Source organism: Typopeltis vanoorti, chromosome 7 (genome assembly GCF_054136105.1).
Source record: "Typopeltis vanoorti isolate ZY-2024b chromosome 7, IOZ_Tvanoo_1.0, whole genome shotgun sequence".
NCBI lineage: Eukaryota > Metazoa > Arthropoda > Arachnida > Uropygi > Thelyphonidae > Typopeltis > Typopeltis vanoorti.
Window position 1 is genome coordinate 31,502,072 of NC_143555.1, and position 25,051 is coordinate 31,527,122.

Here is a 25,051-nt window from a genome sequence, read left to right on the forward strand (position 1 = left end):
CGCTTATTGGAGGCCTGAAGTGGATTGAAAAAGTTCCATCTTTGGTCTCCAGAGCAGCGTTTCCTGACCATTTAAAATTATTTTAAAAAATTACAAAAAAAAAAGTAGGAAAAAAATCCTTGAACCCACCCAGGGTACAAATACATTATAGGTTTACTAATAACCTTTCGTGGGAGGGTTATTAGTAAACCTATAGTGTATTTGGTTTAATAATAACCCTAAATTAACCCCCCCACACACACACACCATTCTCTCGAATTGTCTTCTCATCCAGTTGTTTTACTTGCTGTATGCTTTCATAACTTCCCATGGTTTCCAGTTCTTTACCATATGCCTTTTATCTTCCCCGTTATCTGTAGAGGACAGCGTAGGGATAAGGTGTCATTGAGCTATTAAAGCTCTGATCATGGCAGGAGGGTAACAGCAATAGCCGAGCCTCAGTTAGAACTTCATTGGCTACAGCATTGCCATCCATTACTCTCCAAGGGTATTAATCAAATCATCGCCGAATTCGAGTTTTACGGACAACATAAACTGAAAAATGTTTTCTATGTGAAATCACAGAGGGTGTTCAACTATCAACACAAACTGAACGACTTGAATCAAGTAACAATGAATTTATATGGAAAACATCATTTTATTTAGTTTAAAGGTTATTATAATTAAATTAATATAATTATAGCTAATTATAAATGAAAATAATTAAAACCATGACTTTTCTGAAATCCGTTATAAGGCAGAAGACAAAGATTCGGGGGATTACGGAAAGGTCACATACACCTCTTTGAACGGACCTATCGCGTCAAAGTAAGTACTTCACAAGTTGTTTTACAATAATTTAATTAAAAATTCGTCCCATGTAAGAATCTCATTCAGTTTTTTCCCACTTTGATCTTAGCCTTCACTTGGATTCCCAGACCGGAGTCATCACTTTGGTGTCGTCGGAAGGCCTGGACAGAGAACGAGTCCCGGAGTATACTTTGACGGTGGAAGCGAGGGATAATCTGGGCAGGGGAAACCGAAATGCCGTGGAATTGTCTCTGAAACTTCTGGATTCAAATGACAACTCGCCAATCTTTCTACAGCCACGGTACGATGGAGTTCTCAATCCAGATATGAAGAGTTTCTACGAAAAGTTGATCGTGAAGGTGCGTTTTTGTTTGTTTATCAGTGGATTTATTAATTCAAAAACTAAAAGGAAAAGCGCGCATTCCACCGGTTAGTTGTAAAGTGGGAAAAGATTTGCTGAAGAACCAAAGCTCTTCAGTAAATCTTGACTTCGTTATGATGAGACCAAACGCCACTGACACAGTTAAAGAGCGCTGCGTTTAAATACGTATTATGTGTATTGCAGGATTTGCATCCTTCTGTTGGTGTACGGAGGATCATTATAAATGGCGCTGAAGTTTTGCCAAAGTTCTTTTGTGTTGTATTAAATAAATTGTTCCACAGAAACAACGCATTTCTTCAAAAAATACATGTGAACTGCAGAAACTTCCATTTCAGTAGCTGGTTTATAAAAGACGTCTTTAATCAATAATGTAAATAAGACATTTTAATCAATAACCAAATATTACAGACGATGAACTTGTCAAGCTTCGATGAATAGTATAAAATCGTAAAAATGACTGCATTGAGGACTGTGCTAATCCACCAGATTAGCATCTTCTAGGAGAAGTAGCTTAGTTTCATTTTCACGGTGAGCAGGAAGGCAGTTAAATCAAAATTTATTCCTTTTTTTTCTTCTTCGTTGAATTTTGTTTTCGCAGTATTTCTTGATTATATTTTCGTTTGCCGATAGACGCATGTTCGGTTGTTGCTATTAACTATTCACTTTGGAACTGCATATGCATCGACGTATATTGTGAATCATTATACATAAGAATCTGAATCATACTTAGATGGTCCATTTTTGATGCATTTATTTGTTTGCTGGGATCTTTTCTAATTTTATAATGACGTTTAAATAATCTTCCTACGCATCTTTCATTTTATTTAATCTTTTAACTACGGAAGTGATTATGTTATGAAATAATGCCCAAAAATTTCAGTGAAATCCAAATAATGTACTCCTTTTCTTCAATACCACACACGTTGAATTTCAACATGAAAGCATTAAAAGTGAGATATTTTGAAAATGATGTTATTTTAAAGTTCATGAGTAGGATAATTTGTTTGGTTATAAATAACTGTTTTAATACTTGAGATATTTTAATGATAATATAATTTTATCTTCCTGTTTATAATTCAGTTATAGCTAGTAATAGCATAAGTTCAGCACCAGTACTGACCCAAGACTTCCCAGAATATCCCAGCAGTATTCGCCAATCCTTTCTGGAAGTTCCTCCTTACAACAGTTATTAAGAATTCTTACATTTTTCTATTTACAAATGCCTTGGATTCAGATCTTTTCCTGTGCTTTACACGACAATCAGCAAATTTCTTCTACCTGCAGGTAGGTTTTTCATCATACAAACAAACAAACCAAAGGAAAAAGGAACCCGTACAAGTTCAGACAGAATCCATTAAATTGTTCTGATCGATTCTATTCAGATTAAATTGATATGAAAGGACTAATTTTAAATGTTTCACAGTAATTCCCATAATTTTGTTGTTGCAAAACACTGAAACCGTGCGCTGTGGGCACGTGCACACGCATTTTCAATCAACACATAATTATAAAATATGCCTTTATTTTAAATTCAATTATTATTTTCATTATTTTTTTTCCCGAAAGAAACTCGAACTGGTATACCTGCAACTCAGAATCGACTACGAAGCGCATCGGGACATATATATATATATATATATATATATATTTTCTCACCAATTTTCTCGTCTAGTCTGGTTAAAAGATCGGAATAATATTTCCCGGTTATCGTTTTACCCTTTTCAAGATAATTAATAAACAAAATGCCTGTAGCATCCCGATGCCATGACCTTTCCTGCTGATGAAACCGATTTTGTCTTCTTTGGCGCTGAACAACCGGCTTCTGTCCGCTGTTTGGATTCTGGTGTGCAATGGAGAATCCAAGTCTGATCCATAGTAATAAATCGAAGCACAAAATCAGTTTTATTCTTGTTAAAACGCTGCAAGCACTGTTCAGAGATTTTCATGCGAGTGCGTTTTTTATCTACTGTGAGCAAGCGCGGCACCCATCTTGTGCAAAGATTTTTCATTTGCAATTCTTCATGCAAAATATCTCCTACACGTTCTTTTGAAATGCTCATAGTCTCAGCAGTTTCACGCATTTTGAATATCTCGCCGGTCATACAATACCATACCGTGCACTTGCTGAATGATTTCTGGTGTTGTTACACTTTTTGGACGTTCTTCATGTGGATCATCTTCAAGGTTGGTACGGCCACGTTTAAACACGGCAGCCAGTTTCTTAATTGTCGAAAACAAAAGAGAAGAGTGCCCGTAAACTTTTAACTATGAAAGAATTTCTTTTGGTGCTAAACCTTCTTTTCCAAAGAATTTTATAACCGCACGATACTCAAATTTTATCCATTTCAAGGGATACAGACAACACTTTTGCTTCAGACAGCTGTGTAAAACAAACTACTTGATAGGACTTGCAACTTCTCATGGATGCTTATGACAGATGTACCAACTTTGAAAAAAAAATCTAGCCGATGGTGTTGTCATCTATAGTCGAGGCCGAGAACTTTTCGGACCATCCTCGTGCGCTTCGCAACCATATGCTTCGGGAAGGAGTGTCCTAGGTTTGATTCCCGTCCGTGATGTGAGAAGATGAAAGATCTTCCTCAGCCATAGTCAAGTTAGCCTGTCTTGCGCATGGACAGTGAGGGGTTTTCCCCAGTTAATCCTGGGTTTTTCATCCCACAAAGCACGCAAACCGGCCTTGAACTCAACACTACAGGACATAGGACACACCAGGGCGTAGGGCTGACCACCCTTATCCTGTGAACGGTTTAAGGTCCGATGATTAACGAAACCCTCGACACCGCAAGGTAAAAGAGGGTAAAAGGAAGATGAGATTATGAATCCTCAAAATATTAAATTTGTTTTATATATCTGAATAGAGCAAATAAATGTGCCAAAATGATGTCTTAATGTCGATCATTTTTCCTATCTGTATATAAATTATTTTCAAGTACCGTTTTCTTTTCAGGCCTATGACGCTGACGGACCTGGACCGAACAGCAACGTTACGTATGAGATTGTGAACGGCAACTACCAAGAGAAGTTTTACATCGATCCGCTGACGGGTGAAATTATGCTCAAAGAAGCTCTTACTTCTCCCAAGGAGTCCGCCGAAAATGGTCTGCCAGTCATCACCCTCACCGTCAGGGCCCACGATCAAGGGGTTCCCATTAAATCATCCACAGTTCAAGTCCAAGTTCATAACCAGGTAAGGGTTGAGCCACGTGACTTCTGTCTACAAATAATTTTGGAAATGTAAAACAGTTGGAGCGAGATTAAAGAATTATATTTAAGACCATGCCAGGATATAAAGAGTCCCTTAAGTATTCGTGTTAGAATGGCTAACGAATTCAGGTCTGAATTCGTTAGCCAGTGGAGTGTTGCTAACGGAGTGCAACACTCCAATTCGAGAGACTCCAAATCAAGTGGTCGTTAGCAACACTCCTTTTGAGTGTTATTCGTCACCATTTATTATTTAATAAATAATGATTATATAATGCTACAATGTTTATTAAAAAGTTGCATCCCTCCTCCACCCCAGGAACCACAAGAATAAGCTGATAATTTGGTGGATTTTATCATTTTATAAAAACTCATTTTTGGTGCGAAATACATTTTTTGAAAGAAAAAAAAACTGAAGTCTCTAACCATGCAAATCACTTAAAAAAAAAAAAAAAAAACCCTGAAAGCTGCGCTGCTTTGAGTTATAAAAGGTGCAAGGTACAACTCGCCAGTGTTGTAAGAACGGTCCATACCAGTCTGAAGTTATCGATTTCTTACATGTCTCAATGCATAAGGAGAAACTGATGAAATTTTGCTATAATTCTTTATTTCATGCCGACCAGCATGTCAAGTTTCTGCATGCATGGGACGCGTACAATGTTTACGTAAGGTCATCGAGGATCACAACGTATTATAATTGTTTCTCCAAACTCTCCATTTGCTTGAAGTAAGCGCGACACACTGATTGACATTTTACATACACTTCAGTGCGATTTTTTTTTTTTTTTTGACTTCAGTGCGATTGGCGAAAAGGACATGAAGAGGCTGAAAGTAAACAAATGGAAACGAATAGAACCCTCGATAGAATGCTTCAATTATCATTCGAAATGAATTAAAATATTTGTCTTTTTTCTTGCGCTGTAAGGACTGTCTACTTCTCACCTTTTCACGACTTAAGCTAATCTTGTTTAGCGAGGCTGAAGAAGACTGTCAAAATGCAAAACTGCGTACTCATTCTTCCAAACTTTGAAAATGAGCATTCTTCTCGCAGTCAGTCATGCTGTTGGTTGCATGAATACATATGGAAAGTTTCTTCTCAGAAAAAAAAAAGAAGGTTAAACAATGCAAATAGGTGATAATGTTAATCAATTTTTACTGACAAAAGAAGCCAGGAAACTTCTGTTGTGACTGAAAATTGGACGCACAAAATGAAATGGAAATGGAAAGTTCAAAAATGGAAACATGAAAGTTCAAACTCTTTTTATTTTCGTTACGCTGGTTGTAACGAAATGCGAAGATACAAATGGCTTGATACGCTGGCCTCAAGCCATTTGTATCTTCGAATGCAATCCCAACCAAACTAGCACGAGCACTACGCTAGTGAATACTTTGTGCTCATTTCGTGATTTAACGTTCTTTTGCAATCTTTTGTTTTCATCACCCCCCCCCTTAGTTTTAAAAATATTTAAACATTTAAAAATAGTATTATACCGTAATAAAAACGGGCATCATTGTGCTATTCAGTTATTTCTAACACAAAAACGTTTTCATTTAGGAATATTTAAATCGTACAATCGCCTTCATTCTTCCCATTGCCGCATCAAGTGCGCGAGGAAGACGACAAGAGATTGAAAGGTAAAGTTTGCTTTGCTTCTTTGCTAAAATATCTCTTTTTATGAAATATTTGACTTTTTGAAAATATTCAGTTTTTTTTAATTGTTGGTGTAATATTAGATCTCAGTGATGCAATTATAACAGCTTCACTAATATCTTCTGACTTCATTTTAAAATATTTAAAAATAGTTTTATACTTGAATAATGTGCAATTTCAATCGTTGAAAAATGCATTTATGGGCAGCATCTAAGAAGAATTTTATCAACTTGGAATGCATTACTCGATGGATCATCAAAGTGTTGCACCATAGCGATAAACGTGATGGCACACTGGCGGTTAACTGCTAGTCTGACATGAATATAAGAGCCCACAATCCTCTGGTATCGAATTGGAAATTGCTAGGATTTCATAGGATTCGAGACTAGCTTATGAACACCAATTACCTTTCACTTGGTATTGCTTCTTTCATCTGAGACAAATAAGACGGAGGAAGTGTGAATACATAACGTCATTTTGCATAGAATTGCCGACGAACACTTCAGAGTGATTTTTGAAAATTAATTAAAATTAATTAAAATTCGCATATTGTCACATTTTGGTTTTCTTCCATTAGGCGAAAGTCGAATATCAGAAGTAAAGAGTAAGAGAATTTCCTGATATTCGTTTAGTTTTATATTAATATTATCAAATATTTGTTGACCTGGTTGGCCCGAGGGTGATAGAACATCACCTCTCCAATCTATAAGGTCTGGGTTCGAATCCCACCTATTCTAACCTATCGACAGTGTTATAAGTTTACAGCGTTTCATGGGTGGAATTCACATAAGGAAAAAGGCAGTTTATGCGAGTCAGAATTTATATTAAAATAAAGTGTTTCAATGTAAGATGTTGAGCATTGGGCCTCATCGTATTTCCTCCTCTCCCCCATTCTGAAGACAGGGAATATTCCTGAAACGGAAATCCATCAGTTTTCAATGAATGCTGAAAAGATTCAGAAATTGCCATGTTTCGTTTTAATTTTTTGGTTTTATAATTTCATTTTATTCTAATTTTTGTCCAACGATTGAGTTCTTAATACCCCAGCTTTAGCGTAAGTCGACAAGTTTTCAGGTTTTAATATTATTATTAGCCAGTTTGCAATCGAAGCGTGATATTAATTCTCAATCATAAAATAACCTGATCAATTAAAAAAAAAACTTAGGGAGTTTTCAAAGAAAACTGTTGGACACTGACTAAACATTAAAGGTAAATGAACATTGTAATATGAAACATGAGCAACTGAGGTGTCGTTACAGTGAGATACTCATATAGCCCTGCTGTTTAGTACTTGACAGAGAATTCTCTGTTTGCTTTGTCTCTGTTATTTTTGAGGCTTTCTGTTATTAAATGGACGTTTCCAACTGAAGGACAAAACCCTCTTGAGATCTTCTGTTGAAAAGACCTGGATTCGAATTCCATCTGGGAATGTGAGGGCCTTTTCATAAGTGCTTCTGAACCAAAGGCGAGTCGGTCGGTCTCAGAGTTTTCCCTTCAATAATTTTGGATTTTCTTCTCGCAAAACGAGCGAATCATTCCGAGGACACATTAAGCCGCGACTCGACTAAGAAAAGAAATGTAACACACTAGATTTGTGATCTCGGTTTCTCGTAGATTTCAGTTTTATAAGTAAAATAATTATGGACAGTTTTATTAAAACGCAGTAGGAACACCAGATTATAGCATGCTTGCAACATTACAGTATACTCCCATTATGACTGAGAAGCATTAGTGGACATTTTATTTTTTATGTAAATTCCACACATGGAAAGACTGCTAGCATATAGTACATTGATATTAATGGCCTTATCCCACCGATAATACCCTGCTCTAGGAACAAATCGGGAATTTTGTAAGGTATTTCAGGTCTCAAATGAAAACATACACCTAAAGACGTTCACTAGACATTCGTGCCACCATGAGGGTGTGAGAACACACGTACACCCTACTAGCCATAGAATGGACAAGCTAACTAATCCGTAATTAGCTATTGAGAGCTACTGTTTTACTTTTTTTTATGCATAATGAGAGCCCCTGCCGGAATTTAGACCACTAATTAGAGAAATTATTCAATAATGTTTTCGACTTTGAGATACAATTTGTGGTCAATTGTACACAAATGAAACAGTTTTCTTTGAGTACAGTATTTTTTATGATAAGTTACTTTTCCGCACACGGGGTTACATTTAAATTTTGAATATTCAAGAAAGTCAATTTTTCCGCTATTAATAACTTTATAGGAGTCATACATTAGCGTTCTAGAATGAATTAAATCCGAGTAGTAACAACTGAATTGATAAATCAGATGAGAAAAATGACACAGACAACCAGTGCAGGTTTACTTAGTTGAAACAATTATAAAAAAAAATTAAAGGAATGATAAAATGGCCAAGGAGTGGTTACTAAAGCATATGAAAAAACTGACAAGGATGAGATTTCAAAAGACAGCAAGGAAATACTATTTAAAAACTAAGAGGAAGGATTAACGACTTAAAACACTGTACTCGCACATGAATGGATATTGGGAGGTGCGTTTAAATGCATTCTACTAACGAAAGATTCCAAACCTCTCGACTTAAGACAGGTTCAGAACTTCGGCTTAAGAACCAAACGTGGAAGTTTTTCAAACCAATAACAGGTCTCACACCAGGAGATGTAAATCTTCTACCACTTAAAAACATCGATTAACATCCCTACCACACTGAAATTCGAAAACCGGCTGTCTGTTAGGTGGAAGGTTTTTTTAAATGTTGGGCCCATATACAGGAGGTTGATTGGTCAACGTATAGTACGTTAGTACCGTGTATGGGTGGTGGGTTGCGAAAGGAGAAACTTGTTTACATTTGATTTGAACGCCTGTATGTTGTATTCCTTGGGAAATACGGCAGGGGGAAGACTGCTCCACAATTCAGCAGTAGCAGGGATGAATGAGGAGGAGAAGAAACTTCTTCTATGGGTTTCGAGGTGTACTATGAAGGGATGTTGTGCAGCAGCTGCACATGTTCCAATGAGTCCTTAGTACAGGGTGGGGGAATTATTGATGCTGTTTCAGATGTGCATTTTCCATGGAAATATTTATAGAATATACAGATTGCAGAGACCAAGCGTCTATGTGAAAGTAGGGGGGGGGGGGAAATGAGTTGGTGAGGGACGTGTCATTTATTAGTCTAATTGGTCTCCTCTGTATTGAGTCGAGCATTTTGAGGGAGCTTTTGAGAGCCCCACTCCAGATGTGAGAGAGCATTCGAGAGCTGGGCGGACTTGTATAGTGGATATTGGGTAGCGGATAGAGGTTATACGTAAACCTAATTATCTACTTTGTTGCCGTAGCGAACACATGATAAATATATTTTATTAAATGAACCTCATGGAAAAATCTTTAGTATGAATTTGGGGGGGGGGATTAGAATTAATCAGAAACCTCCAGCAATCCATAATTTAAAGTCGAAGAGGGAAGCGGGAATCATTAGTCTGACATCCATGGTGGGAAAAATATTAGCGGATCTTATCAAACGATAGCCACAGGAATATTTAGACATCAATAAGATTATAAGCGGGTCTCAATGTGCCGATGTAATGTTATTTAACAAATATGACATTTTTACGAAAGTGTTCAATTACGGTAATAAATTTTTCCATGTACGGCCTCCCTCGATGACTCCCTGGAGGTCTCTCTTAATAATAATATCCGATTTGAACGAGACGTTTGATACAGCATCGTACTTCACAATGTTAGCATTCAGGAACTCCATTGTCGACTCTCTTCCTAATACCCTCCTTTTTGATATGATACTGCCATCTATTCGCTCCCTTAATCTTTCTTCAAACTCTCATATCTGAGGTCTCCAGTCTTTGATCAAGTGTTTAATTTCTAACCCAGTCAAAATCGGCTTGAGCGATGTTTTGTACACTGGTTGTTTTGTGTTTTGGCTATTTTTCTCTTGAACGTAAACTTATGCTTTTTTATGGAAAGTATTCTGATCTTGTTAAATATTATAATATGTAAAAAAAAATGGCAAGTAGAATTGTTTTGTAACAGAAAACATAATTATTAATCAGTGCAATGACTACTCAATGATTAATCAGTGCATTCTTTTATCAGGGGCCTTTCTGTGTTAACAGGAACTCACGCCAACGTATACGCCATCTCCTCTTATAACAACAGTAATGACAGGTAAGTCGATTAAGAACATCGAAAGAAAATGCAATAAATGTCTACAAAATTCTAAATCTTGCCTAATGTCCATATCAACATTAGGCAAGGAACTGCCTTGCATTTGTTCATGGAGGTAGGTAAACTTGCACGTTTAATCCAAAATAAACTTTCTGTGAATTAATAAAACTTTAAGGCAGCAGTTATCTTAATTTTAGTCTTAATTCCTTTAAAATTCAAAATTCAAACAGTGTCTTGCTATGCGTTATTTTAACTGTCGTTTCGCGGATTAACAAAATAATACCGAGCTCAATTGTATTCAGACACAAATGAACATTTTCCTCTATTCAAAGGAAAAAATAATTAATGAAACACCGGCAACTGCAGGATATTTAGATTTTCATTATCGAATGAGCTACTCAGCATTGCACCCTTTATTCCGTTCGTGTTTGACTGCAATAATAGAGAAGAGTTGCCTGTCGTCGGTTGTTGTTTCATTTGTACATCATTCATACTTTCTGCCTTTTCCTCCATAGTAGCGACTATGAACGATATGCAAATAATCTCCGAAGTAAGAGAAGGCGTTAAAAATCCTTGTATCTTTAGAAACGTAATGATTGAAGGACGTTTGTTGAGACAGCAAAATGAAAGAGTGGGAAAACAAAACAGGAATAGTTGTGCAGGATATTACATCAGGAGATGATATAATTTAAAATGGCAGTAATTATTTTATTATATATGACATTTTAATACAAAATAATGAAAACAAATATTAAAAAACTTTTTGATAATGCAGATAAACTATAATACCAGGTTTAAAAGGTGAAAATGGAATACTGATTACAAACAGAACAAGCGTGTTGGAGATTGCATCTAAATTTTATCAAGGATTATACAACTAAGAGGAAGGTAATGAGGAGTCATGTCCGAGAGGTGGAGTTAGTGGGCTTGTTATAGAAACAGAAATAAGGTAATATTGATGTTTAGAAATGCTAGAAGTATTCGAACCAAGAGGAATGAAAGAGTAGCGTTGATAAGGGTTCATTCGCCAAAAAATTGTTGGTGTAAGTAAAAATGGTTGAACGAGAATAACATTCTGACAGGAATAGAGATGGAGGGATGTGGTCTTTCAGGAAGATAAAGCAAAAAGGGAGGAGGAGTGTAATTGATGATGGCATAGGAGTGGTGTCCATCTAGGGTCAGACGATGTTGTTGAAAATGAAGTGTGACATCTTCCTCTGGTTGGTGAAAGTAACCATGAAGTGATCACTTGGGTGGTCGCCAGCGATATCAGGACTTTTGTGAGAAAGGGTTTTATATATATATAACAAACTCAAGAGGCAGCTGGCACAAATAGCCCAATAAGGAATTGGATGGGAAGGAAATCAGTGCTTCTTGGTCTCTACTCAGGAATTAGCTTGCATAAAGGTCGGGAGATTAAATAAGGCAGTGTAAAATGGGTGACTAAAGAGGTGAAGCATGCAATATCGAAGAAAAGGCACTGTGGAGGTGGCAACATGAGTGGAGATTATCAGTTACATGGGGAGTACAAAGAGCAAGCAAGGAAGGTCACTCATTTAGTAAGGGAAGCAAAAAGTGCGGTGTGAGCAGCAGTTAGCAAATGAGGCTATAAGAAATCGTAGGGAGTTCTTTCGATATGTGGCCAGTAGAAGAAAGAATGGTTATGGGAGGATGATAAACAGCGAGAAAGAGGATATAGTAGAGGCGTTTAATGAACAGTTCATTAAAGTATTCCATCCCTGTGATTATAGCATAATGCAGAACTAGAGAGTAGTGGTTAATGGAGGAGGAATCAGTGATGGGGAGTGAGCAGGAGATGAATGAGGAAGTGAGTAAAGTTGATGTCGACAAGGCCGTTGGATTGATGGTATATCACCGCGTGTCTTGAGGGAATGTTCCAGGGAGTTAACAACAGCTTTAATTTACCTTTTTAACACCGAGTCTTCGATTATCTCATGTTCCAAAGACATGGAAAGATGGCAAAATTGTTCCGCAGTAAGGCTTTGAATTATAGACCAATCTACTTCTCTGTAGTTAACAACCTTTTATAGGATCTAGTGAGGACAAGGAATCAGAACTGGGTGGACAGCAGCAACAGAATTCTCTTTGATGGACAGCATGGGTTTGCTAAAGGAAGATCGTATTTTTGCAGTCTGCTTACTTATTATAAGAAGGTGACGAGTACATTGGACAAGGGGGTGGAGGGATATGCACATACAGTAGCATATTTAAATTTTTCAAAGGCTTTCGATAGACTTCCACATGGCAAACCAGTAGTTAAATTGAAACAGATGGGGGTTGGATAGTAGATCAGTGAGTTGATTGGAGATTGGCTGTCTGATAGTTATCAGGTATAGAGTTGTTTACAGATGATGCAAATTTTGGGAGAGTTATGAGAAGTAGAGAATATATAGTTTTGCGAACACCTAAACAGACTCTCTGAATGGGCGAGTGTGTGGAGATATCAGTTTTATGTTGCAAAGTGTAAGGTTTTAAAATTTGAGAAGTAAAGATGTAATGCAGAGTATAGGATTGTTTGGGGTATTTTAGAGGAGGTGGAGGATATGAAAGATTTGGGAATGGTGGTGCATAGGGACTTGAAATTTCGTAAATACTTTGCTAAAATCGTGAGGACAACACAGCGGATTATGGGAATGATACGGAGAACACTGACGTTTAGAAGTAAGACTGTTTTGATTCCATCATACAAGGCTTCGATCTGGCCGCATATGGATTACTGTGCACAGATTTGGTCGCTAGGTTTTCACAAGGATGATAATATCTTGGAAAGAGTTCAGAGACGATTGACTGAGTTCGTCTCTGGAATGTGAGGACAGATTGAGAGAATGCAAATTACAGAGCCTAGTGGATAGAAGGAAGAGGGGAGAATGAGAGGCCATCCCTGGAAGCCGTGTAAGGTGGGGTGACCAAGGGGATGAGGAGTGATTTTTTGCATGGAGAGTGGTGGATGATTGGAATGTATTGTTTGAGTGCGAGGACAATGAGTGCATTTAAGTTGAGGTGTGATGAGCTGTGCATGTTGAGAGTGGGACTCTCCCGCGATGAGTCTCTTGACTTCATGGAAGTTGTTGTTCTTGAATCCATTGAAGAGCTTCTAGATATGACCGTGGAACTGTAGAACTGCTTTGGCAATCTGTTGAACTTTGATGGAGCAGAGCTTTTCTCTAGTGTTATCGTCAGTTTTCTGTAGAGCAACAGCAATTGCTGGACAAGAATGAATATGGGCATTTGTTAAGGGCAACTCCTGGATAGTTCTTGCATGCTTCATAGCTCCTACTACCGTCTGGCTGAATTTTCATGCCTTTAAAACGTTCCGTCCTTAGTCTGGTGATGAGTGTGGTTATTTCTCTAATTTCATTCTTCTTCTTGAGTGTTTGCTTTACCAATCTTATTTTGGCGACAGAGTTAGCATCAGTTAGTGATAGTGGGTGTAATTTTTGGGGTAAGTATTTTGCTTCTTTGGCTAGACTGTCTGCTTTTTCATTGCTTTCAATATTTACATGAGTTGGTATCCATTGCAGTATACAGTTCTTATTTTTCAAATTTAACGGTGTTAGTTGTTCATGAATTTTCTGTGTGAAGTTTTGTTTTTTCCATTATTTAATGCTTCGAGTGCGGATTTTGAGTCGCTGCAGATGATTATTCCTTCTGTAATGTTTATTACTGGGTTTGAGAGCTGTTTGTATGGCTGTTAATTCACAAGTGAAGTTTGAAGCTATTTTGCCAGCTGTGGTTTTGATTTGCATTTCCTCGCCTCCGGGTGGAGGTCTGTTGATAATAATAGTAATAAAGACTACCTGTATAAAAGAGGGTATTGAAAATTATGATGATCACACAGTCAAAGATGAAGCAAAATGAAGTAATACATGCACTTACAAAAATGAAAAATGAAAAGCCACCCGGACTTGATGGAATGCTAATAGAAATGTTGAGAAATGGAAGGGATCTCTTCCTTATAACAGTAGCACAACCGTATACAAACCTAACTATAACACTTTTACCAGTCCTTTATAAGCTTTTTACTAAAATTACAGATGGCGTTTTCAACAACCAAACGAACAGACAGGTTTCGAACATCCTTCTCAACTTTTTACAAGGCTTAAATCAAGTAATGGAAAACAACAAAGGAAAAAATATACCAATTTCTTTGGCTTTCATAGATTATGAAAAAGCATTTGACTCAGTATACCTACGTTGAATGGTAGAAACTTTAAAACATAGGAATAGATAATATTTAAATTAATACATTAACTCATATATATGAAGGAAGTTAAGGAATAATGAATTTAAATGATAAACAAAGAGAAGTAAAAAGAGAACTCTGACTCGTGGACTATCTCACCAAAAGTATTCACTATAGCCCCTTGGGTATGCTATGAGCAAACTGAACTGGGAGAAAAGAAGACTGAATATTGATGGAGAATACTCAAGCAGTCTACGATTCATTGATGATATTAAACAAATAGCATCCTCACTAAAAGAACTGGAAGATCTGATTATTGAATTAAATGCAGTAAGTGTGGAGACAGGGCCTGCATATGGATAAATAAAAACAAAATGCATAGTGGTGGATATACTTCAGAACGAAAACAAATTGAATCAATCAAAGAAGATTGAAATAGCGAATTCACACAAATATCTAGGAGAAATCATTACAGACAACCACGAACTTGATAATGAAATTTCAACATGAATAACAGCAGTATGGAAAATATTTAACCATTACATATTTAAAGGAGGCTTACCAAACTGCTTAAAAAGAAAGATCTACAACCAGTGTTTACTCCCAACAATTATGTACGGTAGTGAACAGCTGGAGAAACTGAAAACAACGAAAAATGGAAAGAGCCATTTTGTGAATAACATGGATAGATGAAAAGAATAAAAATTGAATAAGAAAGCAAACAAAAGTAAGGAGCATTGCGTCAGTAATAAAAGGCAATAAATGGCGCCGAGTAGGACACGTGATGAGAATGCACGACAAGAGATGGACAAAGAAACAACAGAATGGTTATCGGAAACCAGGTAGACTAGCAGTAAGATGAGATAAGAAGATACTGTGGAGAGTTATGTTGAAGAGAGAGATGAGCAAGATTGGTCAAAAATGGGAGACGCATTCATTCAAAATCGAACCTTAAAAATTCGATTTCAATCATATAATTATTTTCACGGTGATTACAAACCTGCGAGAATGTTGAGCCTTTTAGTGCCGTGAAAGTTGTTCAGAAATCAATGAAATCGAAACATCATTTGAAGACCCGACAACTTTGTGTTGGGAAGCAAACTAGGCAGGTGTTTGTCCTAACCGGCAGCAGGAGATGGAGGAAGAAGAAGCCAAATTTGTTCTGTGGTGACGTAACTTCATCTTAGCACTCATTAGAAGAAAGAGAGAATTACTCGTGCGTATTCTGATTAACCGAAAAATATTGAAATATCTGTTGGGAATGCGTGAAGAGACGAATCAACTTGATACTCTCTCTCTCTCTCTCTCATAGTTTAAGTATACGAGAAGATATTTTAAATTATTCCAATTAATGAAAACTGGCTAGAAATGGGCGTCTATGTTTCTTGTATCTCCCTTTCCCCAAATGAACTCTGTTTTGTAAATCCCATCTTAATCCTTTTCAGATTAACTTGGCGAATTGGTCAAGTTAATTTCATTTCAGAGATTAGAATAATAACAACAAAAAAAAAAAAAGCTAAGCCATTTTCCAGTTATTTTTGAAAATTTAATTTAATATTAGAGGTTTAAATATATTGTACTGTATATCTAGCTTTTATTTGAAAAAATATTTTTAATCAATAGTAATATTTGTAATATCCTTAGGACTGCCATTCGAGCTTGGGTGTCTTATCCTCTGTCAGCTACGGTTGATCTCGGCGCATTGGACAGCATTATAAGGTAGGATTATTTTCCCTTAATATGACTAATCGATGGAAAATTGTAGAATGATGTACGCTCTGAATGCGATTAAATAGTAAAATATGAATTACAATTTCATATTTTAGTATTTAAAAAATAGCGAAAGTGAAGTGATGTCTGTAATTTCAGAAAACACGCCAAGGTGATCTGTTGCGTTATCGGATGCAGTAGATCACACCGCTCGAAAATCCAATAAGAATATCTTTTAGATTAGGCTGACATTATTATTTAGGTATTGTCAAGATTTTGGTAATGCAATAGAAATCAACATCAACTTTTGTTTCCTTTTCAGTTCCGTTTATGGCCGCCAGTATATCCTTTCCGAAACGAAGGTAAATTGTCTCATTCATCGAGTTTATTTTTTTAGAAAGCCATTTTTTAAAAAAAAAGATCTATTTTATTTTTAATGTCATTTTATAACAACGTAGACATTCCAGCTAAATATTAACTATGCATATATGGTTTTATTTACTATAACAAGCACACAAGTAACTTGTGTTTCCGTTAATTTTATTTATTTTTCTGGTTGTCTAAATTGTCATAATGGAACGTTTCTAAACATTATGTTAGAACCATGTTTGATTTTCGAAATAATAAAATATTCTCTTCGAAATTCCACGATCTTATCTGACAGATAATTTCTGTGGAATGAGTACAGTTAAGTTTGTTAATCCGCAGGTCGAAAGAGCCGGAAGAAGTGACACCGATGACATCGTGTTTTGGTTGCTCATTGCTCTGATCATCATCATCATTTTGCTGGTGATCATCGCCATCATTTGTTATTGTTGCTGCTTCAGATCATCTTCCCAGTAAGTCACGTTCATATTTATGACTCTTATAATTTCATCTATAAAATCCGAGACTCCGAAGAAATATTAAAATTAGAAAATTCCAGATAATCTTTGGTGTTGTATTTATACATACATGCATATCATAATCTATGAACTGTGTTTACTTCGCAGGTCGCACATACACAAATTAGAAGCCAACAATAAGGTTGCTCCCAAGGAAAACGTAATTACATTCAAAGAAGACGAAGTCCCTAAAGAAGCTAACGGAACTGTAAAGTATGTTTATATCCCCGAATATTTTACCACGGAAACTTATTTTTGTTATAAATTTCCACGAATAGTTTAATTTTTTTAGCTGCAACTCAGTCGGTTAATTATTTAGAGAAAGAGTGCATCTTCCTCTTAAGTGATATTTTTTATGTTCATTTAACGAATTAGAAATACGAGTATTTCAAGCTATCTGTAATACGACCAGTCATGCACGATGTGTTTGCTCTCTAACTAACAAGTACAAATGTAATGGCTTCCGCTCTACAGTGAACTATTTTTTCATTAAAATAGCAATGAATGCAGTGTGTTTATCGTGTAAAGTATTCCAATTGTGTTCCTTTCAGAATCCAAGATGAAACCAAAGACGGATGGAGTGGAGATTCCAGATACAGACGGAAGGTCAAAAGACGGCCAGCATCTGCGACCGACGGAAAGGCAGCTGCAGATGGAGAAGCGAACTTCACCGTTAGGACTCGTCACGTAATGCGTCGCCCTCCTACACCTTTCATTAGGACGCGAGAGGACGCTTATTATAGTGACCAGGAAGACGGCGCCAGAGGAAATGGGATAATGGCAAGGTTATACCGACAAGGGCGACCCCTATCGCCTGATGCAGGAGTGATGCTGAGAGACTTATCGAGGGAAGATTTGAGCGCACGGAGAGTCGGCCGGTACGTAGTGGTGAAGAAAGAAATGAAGCCCGTCAGAGCGAGAGGAGAGTACGAAGAAAGGGTGTCGAATGCACAAGAGAGGACGAGCGAAGGCCCAAAGAGGACCGAAATCCTCTACATCCGCAGTCCTTTGAGGGACGACGAGGACGAACAGAGGAGGAAGACGTTCCTGTACGACAGACACAGGATGGGCAGTGAGCATTTCCGAAGCGTAAGCGAAACGGGACTGAATGCAGACGATGCAGGAGAATCGGGTTCGCGATATCACCGAAGTTTCCGCCACCGCATTCCAGATTACAGAAGCGATTCCGAAAGGCCCGAAGGAAGCAACAGACAACTAAAGTTTTCCCGCTATCACCGTACAGACAGTGACGTGTATGTGAACAACGCGGACACCGAGCAACTTGGCCCACCTGACGGTCGCCCTGCGCCCTATCAAACTCCTGCCAATCAGTGGAGTACGCAACCGTACACGAGGGAATACGATCGCGATCGACAACAGCGCCAAGGTCCAACCTGGTGGGAATTAGAAGAATATTACCGTCGTTTTCCGAATCATCGCTATCACGGGAACAACGAGCGAGAAGAGCATCCGTCGGGAGCGTTCAGCGATGCTACCATGACACGAGATGAAAGAGTGAGGTTCGCTCACGAGCGTGCGGACCAGAACGTGCAGATCGAAGTGACAACAGACGTGAAGACGCAAACGGTAAGCGACTCCAATCAAGATGTGGAAATTAGCACTCGGTTCAGAGAGGCCGTGGGAGACGCGGGTGAAGGAGAGGAAGATGCTACGGGCGACGTGAAAGATGAAGAAGCAAGTCCGCAAACGGAGACGAGGGTCCTGCAAGTGAACATTGAGCAGAACGATCCAGATGACTCCAAAATCCTTCGTCAGTCGACCACGACCCTGGAAGAAAGAACTGTGACACAAGACCACGAACAGGACGATTCCGATTCTGGAATCGGAAAAGACGGTGCTGGACTTCGCCTCAAGAAAAACAATCTTTTAGAAAAGAAAAGTTTGTTCACGATAGCCTATGACGGTATGCGGACACGAGGACTGAAATCTGCGGAAAGTCGAAACGACAGCCCATAAGATGATTTTTTTTATTACAATCAGTACGAGACAGTGAAAGCCCCCAAAACTGTTCTCGTGTTGCGCTCTTAATAATACCCATCCTGAATGATCACCACCAGATGTTCTTGACATTATCACACTTTCACGTCATCCTCATAGAAAATTTGGCAACCTGTGCTGTTCCGTGCGTATTTCTAGAATTTTTCTATTTTTATAGACGACATTTGTAGTGGGGAAAGCAAACTTGATCTGCCGAGATTTTTATATTCCTTGGAAGAAATCAGAATTTTTTTTTTTCTCTGAACGGACAGATTACCGCCAAGTGGCTCTCCAACTCGTGCAGCGGATTCGCATTTCTATACTTGATTTTGACCCATTTGATACGCCAATTGCCTATTAAAAGAGCTTAACCCGAAATTAATAGTTCAATTTATATTTCGTTCTGTTTGTGAATATTTATTCTGGTATCGATGTTAAGGGCTTATCAGTTTCACGTGAACAAGAACACGTGACTGCACTGAAAAGGTAAATAACTGGATTAGATTAGTTAATAGATATTTCCTTTTTTTTGGTATCAAAACTTAGAGTACACTGGAGAATTCAAATGCAACTTGAGGGATCTAAAAATAGCTCTATTTTTAGATGCTTGCGGAGGTTAACAAATAGAATAAAACTATTTTACATAATTAGAATTTACAGTTTCTAAAACATTGGGAATAGAAAGTTCATTGTTGCTCTTGAGATATGAACGATATATTAAAATTTCAAGCTTTCGTTGAACAAACGTACGTATTTAAGGGATAGTGTACGATGTCAGGGATCTTTTAAAGGATTTTTCAACTGAATGTGTTATCCGACTCGTTCAGAAATGGAAGGATTTTAGCTCTGGCCAGATGGGACCTAAGAACACACAGTTAAGACGACATCGCTGGTCTCGTAGCCCAGCAATGTCATGATTCAGAACGGCCCAATAATATTTGAACATGATTGGTTTCACTTCTATTCGGGACTAATCCGATTTTATGAGGTTGGAGCAGCCGAATATTCAACTTTCAGCTAAACGTAGGCTGAGTTAAAAGAACAAGGAACTGGTTATGTTACCCCTTTGTCTTAAATTTAGAGAGGGAAATGACTGGCGGATTTTGTTAATGGGTTTGAACTGCAATGAACGGCACCAGGTTCACAGACTGAATAGGGGTTTCATGGGAAGAGAAACGTTCAAGAATCTTCGTTGAACTGGAACCATTCTAAAGACATTGATAAAAATCTTAACTTGTTGCTTCTGAAAGTGCTTCGGCGGAAACAAATATTGTGATCTCATATTAAAGAGACTTGATTGCAACATAATTAAAGAATGGCTGCCCTACATATGCTGGGCAGCCATTTGGGAATGATTAGGGAATGGTTGTAGAAAACCGATGTGGAAAGAGTCTTTAGTTTTTGCGTTGGATACGGGCATCCATTGTATTTTCGAGGTAAAATTTCATTCTGGGATTGTAGTAGTTCTTACAGGTCTTGATCTGCGTGTTTCAAACTGCAAATACGTCATCCTTTTACCAAATTATAACAATGGTTTGAATGGATAGGGCGAAAACCATTTCTGCTAAATTTTCCTTAAGCTCCTCTAAGTGTTATGGTTGGAAATTAATACAAATGCGACTGCATTTAAAGGGATAACCGTTGATTATACGTCAGTGCTGGAAAAAGGTTGTATTTGAATTTTCTGTTGTTTTCTTAGTTTTATGCGAATGTTGGAAACCAAATATCTTTCCAACCGGTTTGGTCAGCTAAATATCATTATGGTCACGTGCTCTTTTTCAGTCATTGAATGGGCATGTTTTGATCAACATGAATACCTAATCAGTAGTTCTCGCACTGTGCAGGCATTCTAGGGCAGCGATTTTCAAACTGTACACACTGTAGTGTTTACAAATCTTAGAAACATTTTTCATTACGTGAAAAATATTTCAGAAAAAATTTAAAAACAATTTTATTTTAATAAAGTGTAATTTATAATATAATTTAAATTTTCAATAAAATTAAAAACTTAACTGATTAACTCGTGTGCTTAACTTACAAATCGCCCCTGAAGTGTTTTGAGTAAAGTTTTATATGATTTTAATATCCGACCAGTCGAAAATCAAATATTACTCACAGTTTCGAAATTAAGTACCATAATCCGGCTTGTACGTACGCATCCCTTTATTTATTATTGGTTCACAATGGGAAAGCATTAACGATACAAATCAATGCACAGACCCGTAATACATCTATTTTTTTTCGGCAATTCCTCAGTTTGGAAAACAGTGTCCTAGAATACAGCGAAAAACAAGTTTTTAGAAATATTTGACATTAGGAAAAAACCGAATATTGGCTAGCGAGTAAATTCAGTCACTTGAACTAGTTTCAACGTTTGCCTAGCAGTTGAACAGTCATGTTTTTTACAAAAAAATAATAAGGTATGAGTAATTCGAATTACTTTGTTCGAAGATATACTGTTAAGAAGGGGAAAAGGTTAACTAAAAAGATATGTCAATAGTAAACACTTTATCCCATAAAGCTAGCGAAAGGATGTGAAACATGTGGCGTATCATGAATGACGTTAGTGTTATGCGGGATGTAGTCATTCCAATCATACTGCCGTCCTTTCCTTTGTATTAAAGCATTTTCTGTTCATGCTGGAGTTTCGTAACATCATTCGACGTTCTAATGAGAATGAACTTACTCGAGGTTTTGAAAACGACTTCTGTTCATCACTGCGAGTGTATGATTACGAAGGAACTGTGTGCATGTACTAATCTTGTAACCTGAAGAGACTGAATTTGTACATTTGCTGTAAATAATAAAGTATATATATGGTGTTGTTACTTTATGAACAGTACAACATGAGGATTGTCGATTTAGTTCTCTGTAAACGTCTGCTTAACTGTTACGAAAGGTGTAACGCGTCAGTCATGACACTGCTGTACAAAGATGCTCTTTTACTGCCAGATTTTGATAAAAAAATTTTGAAACTATTCATTTGTGTTCGTTTAATAATCTATACATAGTATAATGATTTTTGTCCGTTATTCTGATGCAGTATTTAAAAAGAAAAAAAATAATTTAATACCATGCATAATCACTTGTGCTTTTAAATTAATATTCCTGATTTCAACACGACATAAATCTTAAGTCCGTGAGTTGAAAAACATTCAGCAAAAACTTTGCAGCTAATTTTTCGTTAACTGAAGAGTTCAGGATTCAACTTGGAAGCAGTCGATACAAAACTTACAGCGTATATTCGGGAATGTCAAGGTTGAGTCGCTTTCTGTGATGGTTTTTCTTTTCGGATTAGGACGAAAGAACACAAAGCCTTCTTACTTAATCTTTTAGTAACCAATTAATACCGTGAAATTATACTCCACACAAACAAATCATTAAACTGTCATTTTCCATATTTTAAGACTGTTCCAGTGCTTCTTTCTACTTTTACTCGAGTACCTCACTTTAATAATGTTTTGCAGACACTCCTACTGCGCCTGCAGTATTTATAAAACGGACAGCAACATTCTAATTATGATTTTATTATAAAATTGATCAACTTTTCCAAGGATGCATTTCTATTGTATATTAGATCGTCAAATAGTTAATGCACTGAAACCATCGATTTTTTAATTGCATTATGTATAGAATATTATGAAATAGTTTCGAGTCCGCACTTAACTTAACATGAAACTTAATTATATAAAAGGTGGACGGTTTCTCATTAGTGCTTTATAAGGTCATTTAATTTTTTTTTCTCAAAAGATGCATTTTTCGGTCTATAATGACCTCGGCGACAAGAATATGTTAGTATAGTCTAGTTTTCTCTCGCAACTTTAGCTAGAAATAATTTTCTAACAGAAGCATCTTTTAAGCCTCTTTAGATTATCAGAAGAGGCCTCGTTTAGCATCTTCGTTTTCCCTTTTTAAACTATAAATTCCTCTGTGATTCAACTGAAAATGGGATGTAAAAACAGCCGAATTCCAAAATTACCACTATATTCAGTGTTGGACAACTTGCTACCATCCCAACTATATATATGTATTTAATTTTCAAAATAACCAGAAGGAAGAACATCGAACTCATCTCATCGCTGATGCAGACGGAATCTAAGCGTAGAGATAACTATTCCAATGTTTTAAGATGAGCTGGTCAAGTTCATCTGATGATTTCATGTTAGGGTTGATTCGTTTCGAAGAAGAATATTCAAAAATATCGTTTCCCCCCCCACCCTAATATTGGATAAGAGCAGATTTATTAGATATTGAATCTAAGTAATTTTTAAATCAACTGACTTTGTTCAGAGCTTAATTAAGGCCCTGCTGCTTTGACTCCGGTCCACTTTGCAGCCTTAAAAGAGAAATCGGATGCTATTTGGAACAAATAATTTAAGCAAACATGTCCAATTGTTCCTGTTGACCCTTGTTTATAATGGAGATGGCTGATTTCATGATGGCGTCTGTTCGCTCCTTAATTTATATGGAATAAGAGAAATTAGCCAAAACACAATTTCTGATCCCACACACCATACTAGGTTTGTTTATATTCTGCTGTGTATATTTCCTTATTTAATTTTCAATTTGTATTAAAATTGTGTGCCTAAATAGCTTAAGTACTTTACTTGGACAACTTACAGACATGTTTCTGCCAAATTTATTGCTTTGCTTTATGCAGGCTCTTCCGCTTGTCAGCAGCTGCCTGTTGTGATGTTCCATTCTTTACGATTTTTCCAGTCCACCTCATGTAAGCCTAATTTCTTCACAGATCACGCTGAAGCAATCCAACTCCACAGCTCGTTTTCCTTTTTTGTAATCACCCGAAACATCTTAGTTTTCCTCGAGACTTTATGACTCATACTATATTTATGGTTCTAACAGCTAGTTCCCGTCATCGAGCCCAGACACTTAGTTTATAGCTTCCACTTCTAACTCGAGATCTGTTGCACCATCACCTCTTTCTACTTGGTGTTTAGCAGAACTAACTTTTAGGATTGAACCTTCATATGTATTCGCATCAGATATTCCACGTCTTCCTTGTCCTCTGCGAGGATCATCTCACAGCCAAAAAAAAGGTAAGACCTTTGGGTACACCCATCCAACAGTAGCATTTCACTCCCCCTACTGATATTAAATCATTCTAAAAGTTTGTTTATAGTGGATCTAGATTCCTAGACCATCCTCTGAATTTTCCTTACGAAAATTTGCTTCATCTGCTCGGTAGAGGGTATAGCGTGATTCGTCGCTCCACAACACAGTTTTCCAAGCTTCCACTCACCACGCTCTTTGCACCACTGAAGCTGCGTTTGTTGGGGCTTGCACATGCCTTCCTACAGTGGAAACCCATGTTGTGAGTTTCGGCTTTGAATGTTTTTGTGCAGATTCATGTTCCAGTCGATGCCCCGGAACTCCTCATTCAACGTGTTGGCCGTTTTTGCATATCTTTCGTCATCCTTCGTTCAGGTTCGGAAAGTCGTCCACTGCGGATATCACTCGCAGTTGACTCTGGATGGCCCAATTTTGCCGAACAGATAGGCCTGCAACATGGCATTCTTTCGTAATGTCTCTCTCAAACTTTGTCCATGTATATTCGGACCTAACAGAGCTGGTGGTCCCCCCCCCCCGGAAACATCTCCCTCTCGCTCTGAATGACGAATTTGTTGCAGCTGTTATTTTTGTTGGTTAAAGATCCTGGAGACTTGCACTGGAATAATTTGAACTGGAATTATTTGAGTACATCACTTGTAAAGATAAAAGTTTGATATCAGGGTTTGTGGATTTGCATTCCTCTAGTTTCAGAATAAGAAACTAGTCTCCATGTGCACATTGTTATTCTGGAACATTGTATTAGCAATTAACTGCCGTGTCTCCAGCAGGTATTTACCATAATTATTAACCTTGCCTTTTTTCCTCAAAATGTTTACGAAACATTTCATACCCTGCCGCTTATATCTCCAAAGTATGACCAACTTTTCGTTTTCTTTTATCAGCTGCTTTTTTATTGATTTCGATAAATTTATTGTTCACGTGGGACCACAAAACTTTTTTGCCTATT

At 37.3% G+C, this 25,051-nt stretch overlaps 1 protein-coding gene across 1 annotated transcript in view; it reads left to right on the forward strand.

Annotated features, from left to right (window-relative positions):
• The window catches only part of LOC150104561 (cadherin-86C-like), a 54,609-nt gene extending 32,615 nt beyond the window's left edge, over positions 1-21,994 (forward strand). The window contains exons 15-24 of the mRNA XM_090395777.1: positions 737-807; positions 899-1,148; positions 4,140-4,379; positions 5,949-6,028; positions 10,147-10,218; positions 16,067-16,141; positions 16,455-16,494; positions 16,841-16,971; positions 17,125-17,229; positions 17,568-21,994. Of these exons, the coding sequence (XP_090251903.1) occupies positions 737-807; positions 899-1,148; positions 4,140-4,379; positions 5,949-6,028; positions 10,147-10,218; positions 16,067-16,141; positions 16,455-16,494; positions 16,841-16,971; positions 17,125-17,229; positions 17,568-18,993 (2,490 nt within the window). The 3' untranslated portion in view covers positions 18,994-21,994. The remainder of the gene's footprint in view (positions 1-736; positions 808-898; positions 1,149-4,139; positions 4,380-5,948; positions 6,029-10,146; positions 10,219-16,066; positions 16,142-16,454; positions 16,495-16,840; positions 16,972-17,124; positions 17,230-17,567) is intronic.
• The last annotated feature ends 3,057 nt before the right edge of the window (positions 21,995-25,051 follow it).